At 43.6% G+C, this 8879-nt stretch overlaps 1 protein-coding gene across 6 annotated transcripts in view; it reads left to right on the top strand.

Moving 5' to 3' along the window:
* Positions 1–8879, top strand: part of VIT (vitrin) — an 84820-nt gene that overhangs the window by 6241 nt on the left and 69700 nt on the right. For all 6 annotated transcript variants that reach the window (XM_019527212.1, XM_019527210.1, XM_019527211.1 and 3 more), the window contains exons 2-4: positions 3266–3331; positions 4216–4372; positions 7511–7644. In XM_019527212.1, the coding sequence (XP_019382757.1) occupies positions 3266–3331; positions 4216–4372; positions 7511–7644 (357 nt within the window). The remainder of the gene's footprint in view (positions 1–3265; positions 3332–4215; positions 4373–7510; positions 7645–8879) is intronic.

Raw genomic sequence — 8879 nt, 5'->3', positions numbered from 1 at the left:
AAAAGAAGCCATTAAAGGATTTGAATCTATCCTAGAAATGAATAGAACGTGAGGTATGGCTCACAGTCTAAACCAGTAGTACCCAATCCTTTGGCTCTGTAGGCCAAATGAGTGGTACAGGGTCAGTCTGAAGGCTGGATCCAGTATGTGGGCCCAGTGCACAGGGTTGGGCAGGCACATGGCCCCAGCCCCACACTCCACATCAGGCCCCAGCCCCAGCCGCAGGGCCCACAGATCAGATCTGGTTCTGCATGCTGGATTGGACCCCATACCAGATCACACCTAAGACCCTGGTTCCATGCACAGGGTCATGTTATCTGGCCCACAGGACTTGGAAATTTGGGAAATGGTGTCAGTGTTAATTGCCACTGCTCCCCCACCACCAAATTTCCAGAACCCTGGGGAACCCCTTGGGCAAGTTGATGTGGCTCCATGGGCCAGATTTGGCTTGCCAGCCAGAGGTTGAGTACCACTGGTCTAAACAAATTATATATACCTAGCTGAGGAGAAGTACTACCTCCTCTCAGTGAACTCCTCCAAGGGGAATCAGCGGATATAGAAACAAAACAAAAAAAACAAATATGAGTGTTAAGACATGGAAGAGGGGTAGATTCAGAGAATAGAAGGAATTACCAAACTGCATGCAAAGTTCCTAATTGCTTACTGAGTCCCATGTAATCTTATATGGCTGTAAAATGTGGAGATTGTACAGAACTGCCAAGGAAATCTCTGGCCATGAGCTTCTCCATTGTGAGTGTAGAGAGGAACAAACCTTGAATAAATTTGTAAAGCATGGGGAAATAAGAGGATATAGCGAGGGAGGGGCTACTTGGCAAGTTCCTTTTTAGAATATTTGGCTCATTTGTAGTGAGTGTCCTATGAGGCATGTGGGGAATCAGCAAGAGAGATCCATATAGCTCAGGGGTGGGCAAAGTGCAGCCTGTGGGCTGGATGCGGCCCACCAGGCCATACTATCCAGCCCATGGGGCCCCTAAAAAATTTAGAAGTTAATATTTATCTGCCCCTGACTGCCTGTCATATGGCTCTCAATGGCTTGCCAAAACTCAATAAGTGGCCCTCCACCCAAAATAATTGCCTGCCCCTAATATAGCCTAACCAAGACGTGTGCATGGTACAGCCAAGGAATTTGAAAAGCACACCCAAGCAATGAGCGTTTCAGTGCATAGAAGGCACTGTGGTCAGGCTGTATGAACAAAAGCAAACCCAGATGGGAGAGAGGGAAGCCTAAGAAGGTGAGAATGGGCATGTCTACATGAGACGCTTTACTCATGATTAAAGCAAATTACTGCACTGTAAGTATTGGGTTCTACACATGCAGATACTTACTGTGTAGTAATTTGCTCTAATCAAAAGTAAATTTGCTACTTCTAAATACAAGTAGCAAATTTACTCACAAGTAATTATTGTGCAGTGTGGCACACGTAAATGGCCAACCAGGAGCAAATATACTCCCAGTCAGCTGGGCAGCAGGGGGCAGGAATTTGCTCCCTGCCCCCAAGAGCTACCTGCTGCCTGGCCAGGCTCTGTTACTGGCGCCTGGGTGGGGACAATGTCCCCTTCCCCAGTAGCAGGGAGCTCCCAGCCCCATCTCCGCAACCACAGAGATTCTTATCTCCCAGCCCCAGTTCCATAACCATGGATCCAGGGCTGGGAAAGTCTTATCTCCCAGCCCCCACTCCCCGATTGCAGAGCTGGAGCTGGGAAATAAGAATCTCCAATCCCCTGCTCCGGGATCACAGTTGCGGAGCAGGGGCTGGGTGCTCCCTTCTGCCAGGGTAGGGGGACATTGTCCCTGCCTGTGCTCCAGTGGTGGAGCCACCCTGGCAGCAGGCAGCTCCGAGGGGCAGGGAGCAATGTCCCAGCCCCCAGCAGAAGATAACTGTCTCCTGGCCCAGTGCTCCCTGCCAGCCCCTGGACTAGCACCCAGGTGGAGCCTAGAGCTCCCCTTAGATGCTGAGGGGCTGTGTAGGATTGGTGCGGGCAGGAGCAGACTACTGCCATGAGCACCAAATCTATTCTTGCTTCCCCACATGTGTCAGTTTACCCACCCCATTGCATTTGTACGTGTAGACACACCCAGTATGTAGCTAATAACCACAGTATAGTACTGTAAAAAGAAAAATAAACACAGAGAAATGAATGTTACAGATGGCACCTGGTCAGTCAATGGACATCCAATAACAAATGAGAAAATATTTTAAAATGTATTTCTCATCATAACAATACATATCCCACTTATCATTGGGTGTGTCAAGGCATAACTGGGTCTTCAACACACTAACTGAGACAGGATACTGGGAACTACCAAACCAAATCAGACTAGTGCTCCATATCGTTTGGCATCCTGTCTTCCTCAGTGCACCATACCAGCTGCTTCAGAAGGGTTCTACAATCCCTTTTGTGTGGTATTATAGCAAAACTTGCCCATGAGGGAAATTTTCCTTCTAACACCCCCTCCCTAGCTCCTCAGCTAATTGTTAGTTTGCCATAAGGCATGTTACATCCCTTACATTTTTTATTCTATTAAACAGAAACATGGAAGGTGCTTTAGTGTAAAGGTAATGTTGTAGCCATGGTGGTCCAGAAATTATTCAAGAGGCAAGGATTTCTTAGAGTGATCACTTTTATTGGACCAACTATGTATTTGAGATAAAGTTAGACAAGCTTTTGAGTGCAAAATGTTACTCCTTGCAAATGTCTATGAGTTTCTCATATCTGCCGAGCACTTGGGGTCAGTAATATCTTCTGGCAATGAATCTCTCATGTTAGCGGGGCAGGGGTGTGAGAGAAAGAGTGCTTGTGCGTGACTGTGCATGTGTCTGAGTGTAAAAGTGATCCAGCAAAGTCCATTTTTACCCTTTTGTGAGAAGCTCCACCCAGAGCAAAAGCCATCTTGAAAGCAGACGTCACTTTAGATAGACCTCTAATTTCTGTGTAGAAAATGTCGGTTTAATTTTTATGATTCTGGTTCTAGTACAATGGTTTTCAACCTTTTTTCACTTGTCGACCCCTACACAATTTGGAATGGAGGTGTGGACCCCTTTGAATTGTACATGTGGGTATTCACATACTTTAGATTGATCATAGTCATCTTTCATGGACCCCTTAGACATAATCTGCAGACCTCCAGGAGTCCATGGACCACAGGTTGAAAACCACTGTTCTAGGAACTCCAAGTATTGGTGCTTCTGCTGACTGGTGCTGGCAGTCACCTATTTGTCTGACATTGTTTTCTTTGCCTTAGCTTTGTGTTTGACCTGTACCAGTGCAGCTAAAGAAGCCACAAAGAAGACCAAAAAGCCTAAACTCTGTAAGTAGTCCCTCTAGCATGCCAGGATGCTTTACAGTAGGAGCACTTGATGCAGAAACAAATATGATTGCGGCTATGATTATCTCTCAACAACTCCTTGGGCTTCTCTAAAGAGCAATTAGAAACATACAGCAATACACAGCCTCTCTGAACATGACTGCATATCTCATAATGAAGTGACACATCAGAGTGAAATAGGTCCAGCAAAAGCATACTGCATACTCAAATACCACAATGAAGAGCATGGTATAAAAGCCTAGGTGGCAAGGCACTGATATATTGTAATGAGCACACAGTGAAGTGAAATACACATATCTTACTCCTGCGAAAGGTGTGTTCTATGTCCCAAATACAAAGATGTGCAATTTCTACCTACAGTCCTAGGCAGATGTTTCTGTATGTTCAGTTTTGCCAAGCCAGTTAAAATGCAAGCCTGCTGTTAAGTCGTGGGCTCTGGCTGTGGCATTTAATCACAGCCTTACCTTGTGGGTGATACAGAGCAGCCTGGCCACAAGGGGAGTCCTGGAAAACTGTCTCATATGTGTGCAATAGCTCCCTGCCCTCCCTTACTGTGTGCCGCAGTCTAGCCCATAGTGATTAGAGTCTTTAACATGCCCAAGGGAGAGGTCAGTGGAGATTTTCCATTTAAAGCAAGTTATACTTGGGATAAGTGATGCCCACTTCCTTACTCCATTGTTAGTGACACTCACATCCCTTGTCTTGTATTTTTAAGTATTATGTACAGGCATTTCTGGTGTCCAGAGACTGTAGCCCAAATGCGCTATGAATGGCACACATAACACCCTATCGCACAAGATTGCATTACATGGTTATTCAACCATGAGGATATTAAATCTCACTTTACAACTATTTTGCATTCACAGACATCCCTCAGATCGACTGTGACATCAAAGCTGGGAAGATAATCAATCCAGAATTCATTGCAAAGTGTCCACCTGGATGTCAAGATGTAAAATACCGTGTTTATGGCACAGATATTTATGCTTCTTTTTCCAGTGTGTGCGGTGCTGCTATTCACAGGTCAGACAATCAGTCCAACAAAATGCCAGTATAACAAAATGGGCTTTGAGGCTTACTAAACCATGCTGGTGGACTTGACTACAGACTGCAATTTTATAGAAAAAGAACATGAGAGGGACATTTATTCTATATCAGGGTATACAACCTCCAGCCTGATGGCCAGATGCAACCCGCTGAGCCTTGGTATCTGACCCATGGGGCTATCCATGATTCAGGAAATTTGGCAGTGGGGGAGTGCTAGCAGTTAATGTATCGCATCCCCTCCCTGCTGCCAAAACCCCAAGGCCCCCTCTGGTGGGTTAGAGCTGGGCCATGACCCTCCCCCTGTATGTCCAGATTGGGGCTGGGCCCTGCCCCCTTCCCTCTGCGGAGCCCAGGTGAGGCTGGGCCACAACCCTCCTGCACAGCTGGTCTGGGACAGCCAGTGACCCTGTCCCCCTCCCCGGCAGGTCCAAGCCATGCAATGCCCCTTTTCCTCCCACCTGGCCAAGTTGGGGCTGGGCTACACCCTGTGGGGTCAGGCTGTGACCCTGCCCCATGGAACTGGATTGGGGCTGGGCCATGCCCCCTCTTGCCCCCATGGGGCTAAGCCGTGTTCCCTTGCATGGCAGGATCAGGGCCAGGCTGCCCCTCACCCCCAGCCTCACTGCGCCTGCCCTGGGTGCCAAATTGAGTCTGCTGACTGGATCCAGCCCATGGAAAGACTGCGCACTGCCCATCCAGCCCACTGGAAAAAGAGGTTGAGCACCACTGGTCTATGTATGAGATCAAACTTAAAGTGCTGTGCACCCCGAATGTCCACTGAAGTTATTTGTTCTTGAGGGTATTTATCAGCTTTACAGAAGAGCTTAGAGTTTTTCAAATCACCCATATATGTGTAGTAAATAACTATTTGTTGTTGCAATATTATTTTTACGTACATGTATGTATATCACAATGAGTGATAGAGTAAAAAAGTAATAACAGCAATATCAGTAGTATCATGGGATTGGCAACAGAGTTGAGCCTGTGCTTTAGTAGGATTGCCTGAGCTGGAAATACCCTAAGCACATCCACTGACAGCCTCCGTTACAAGTACTGAGTGATGTGCCTTCATGCCACAGAAAAAGGTACAGGAAGGGAAACAAGTAACTCTGTTAGGTTGTATCTGCTACACTGAAGTGCCAATGGCTCATTAGTGGAATGTAAGTTAGTTCAGTGACACAGCACTATCCCACAACCTCCATATCCACTTAGAAGTGCAGCTGTTGCTTCACCCATTGTTTGGGGCAATACCTTAGTAACCAGGAATATTCAAGATTCAGGGTTTTGTGTCTTACATGGAAAATAATTTCCTATAAATGTACTTTCATGCTATTCAAGAGAAGTCCAGTATTGACTTGGAAAGGAATCACTCAATTAATCTTTCAGGATTTCTTCTTTTCCTTTTCCCCACTACCAGGCTTTGAGTTCTCCTATTCATATATTGGCTTGGTTGAGATCTTTTCAGATGTGATCTGATGAGATCACAGCCACAAATGGCATGATTGCCAGCTTAATTGACCTATTAGATTGGTTTTAAATTAGGTAAGAAGGGGCAAGGAAGTTAATACAGGACAAGTTTAGGTTAGTAGGGAACTCTTCAATGAGCTAAAACACAAAAAGGAAGCTTACAAGATTGGACAAACAACTAGGGAGGAGTATAAGAGTATTGCTCCAGCACGCAGGGATGAAATCAGGAAGGCCAAAGTGCAATTGGAGTTGCAGCTAGCAAGAGATGTGAGGGTAACAAGAAGGGTTTCTACAAACATGTTAGCAACAAAATACATATTCACAGAGCAACTTTTTCACAAATGGACTTTGAAACCCGGGGGAACCCTACCATCCTTTACCTCCCCTGTACAAGATGAATTTTCTTTTTTACCTGTGAGAACTTTTCTTTGAACTCTCCTCTACCTGACGAAGAGTGATTGGACCCGAGACCTTGCGTGGAAAGAAATTGTTTTGCTACTATCTAGCTGGTCTAATAAAAGATATTGCCTCAAGCCCAAGAGTTTTGTCTGTCTTAGCAACAAAAGGAAGGTCAGGAAAAGTGTGAGTCTCTTACCGAATGGGGGAGTAGATAAAAAATGATATTGAATACCTTATCTCAATCTTTCATTAACTCACACCTGCCTAGACCCACACACATATAGATCTATATGTACTGCTGCCATCTGCTGGCTGGAATTGTACCTGCTCATAAGTTTGGAAGTAAATTGCTGTTCACAAAAGGAAAAGAGGTTTCAGTTAGTCTGAAGTCAAGCAGAAGGCAGGGTATATTCGCATCTTATAGACTAACTGAATCAGAGATGTATAAGCTTTTGTAAGCAGAAGCTTACTTCATAACACAGCTAGCTACCTCTCTTTGGCTTTACGAAAAACATATCGCTCCCTCAAGTATTTGCATGCAATTACCATTAAATACAATGGGAATTGTGCATGAATATCAGAGTGTAGAATATCCCAAAGAGAAAAGATAAGCCTAACTTCAACTACTGATAGTGAAGTCATTTTCTCTTATAACTCAAAAAAGGCAAAAACACATATTTTGGAACAGTAAGTCTCTGTTTTCTGTAAGACCCATTTGTGTTTGGATTTGCTAATGATGTTGTCCGTCTATGGTATATGCAACTTGTGAGTTTCCTTTTATTTTTCTTATGTTGACAAGAATATGTTAAAATAGTCAACCAGTGAAAGGAGAAGCCTCAACTTACTGTAGTTTCCTTCCATTTTACTGAAGCCAGCAGGGACCTGCAGAGTATAATACAGCATAGCATTCAATCCTTTGCTTACAGATGTGCAGGTACTTAAATAAAAATAGTCAAGTGCTTTCTCTGGGATGTGCATGGATGGAGATAGATAGAATGCTACCCCTTCAGCCACATCATCAGGTCTGGCTCAGAAACATAGCTGTCTGAAATAGATGGTCTCTTTTATAACGACCTGAGCTTTCCATTGTTGAAGAAATACAAATGCTTCTCAGCAGCAAACTTCCACATATTTCAGTGAAGACTGTTATAGGACAATATGTCATTTAAAAATGTTCCATATTTCTTGGATGGTTTTGTTTCTAAGTTTCTGTGGCTCCTTTCTGATTTCATATTGCTTTCTTTGTAGTGGTATAATTGACAGCTCAGGAGGGAAAATCCTGGTTCAAAAAGTTGCTGGACATTCTGGTTATAAAGGGAGCTTTTCCAATGGAATTCGATCCTTGTCCCTACCACGCTGGAGGGAGTCCTTCATTGTTTCAGGTACTACTGAAAAGCAAAAGAGCTACTTCAGTTATGATTTTAAGTGATGTGGACTCTGTAAAAACAGAAGCAGACACCTTTATATCAGCTAACCATGAAAACAGGGTGTTTCTTCATTACCATAACAAAAGACTTTTGCTACAGTTATTGGCTAGGGCCACTTGTACCAAGGCTTTTTATTGAACCCAAAGACATATGGAAAAATATATGCTGGTAATTTTGAATTTTAAAGTAGAGTCTTAAGCTGAATTGCGAGAAATACCACCAGTGACCACTTTTATTAAGCAATACCCTGCCTTAGCAGACTATATCAGTATATCCCAAATGTCTTAACTAGAGTTCTGATCCACTTCTGTTAAGCAACCAGTTTCTGGAGTTCCATTAAGTTTCTATTTAGAACACAGTTCAGTGTCTTGATTTTCTCCCTCTTCTTATAAAGTACAGCATTCGACCACTTACACTAATTTATATTTGTAAAGTCAGAGGGTAAATTAGTCCTTCTTGCACATTGGTAGAGTAATCTACCAAGTAGACCTAAGAGAGTCTAAAATTAGTGAATGGAGATCTAAGTTAGGGTAACTAATTTATGCTGTTAGTGTATCTAACTTACACTGCTTTGTGCATAACTTTTGCATTTGACTTGTATTTCCATTGCTTGTTTAAAACTGATATAACTGTTATGAGTAGTTCAGACATGACTTATGGAAAGATCAAAATAGTCCATATTACATAGGCTGAATATTTTTGTGAACAATTTGTGAATAGCAAATAAGGATCAGGAATATGTTCAAACTTCACTGTTGCTTGGAATTTCCCTGAGAGCTTCTGATGTTCTTTCTGCCTCAGTCTACCAGCTCATGCAAGATCACATTATTAAAGGGTTTTACTTTGGAGGTTTGGAAATTTCCTGTCATGGCTGAAAAGCCTTTGGCATTGCCTTCTTATGAGAGCACATCCTAACTCTGAATCATAAGTGGGAAATTGATTTCCCCACCCCCCACTGAATTGCTGCTCAGCCACTATCCAGTCAAATTTCAGTGGGTGCATTTACATGTGTGCTTTACTTCACAGTAGACTAATTTGCTGAACAGTAAAGTGTCATCATCTACATGTGCATGGCAATTAGGCTGGTGTAGAATAATTTACTGCACCATTAGATAATCCCACCGTTAGACAAGTACTATCTGATGGCAAAGTAAATTACTGCGCTTAAATCCACGTGTAGATGGTGACAT

Source organism: Gavialis gangeticus, unplaced genomic scaffold, assembly GCF_001723915.1.
Source record: "Gavialis gangeticus isolate Ggan-Ray unplaced genomic scaffold, GavGan_comp1, whole genome shotgun sequence".
Lineage (NCBI taxonomy): Eukaryota > Metazoa > Chordata > Crocodylia > Gavialidae > Gavialis > Gavialis gangeticus.
The sequence above is the reverse complement of the archived record's forward strand: the minus strand, read 5'-3'. Positions and strand labels throughout refer to the sequence as shown.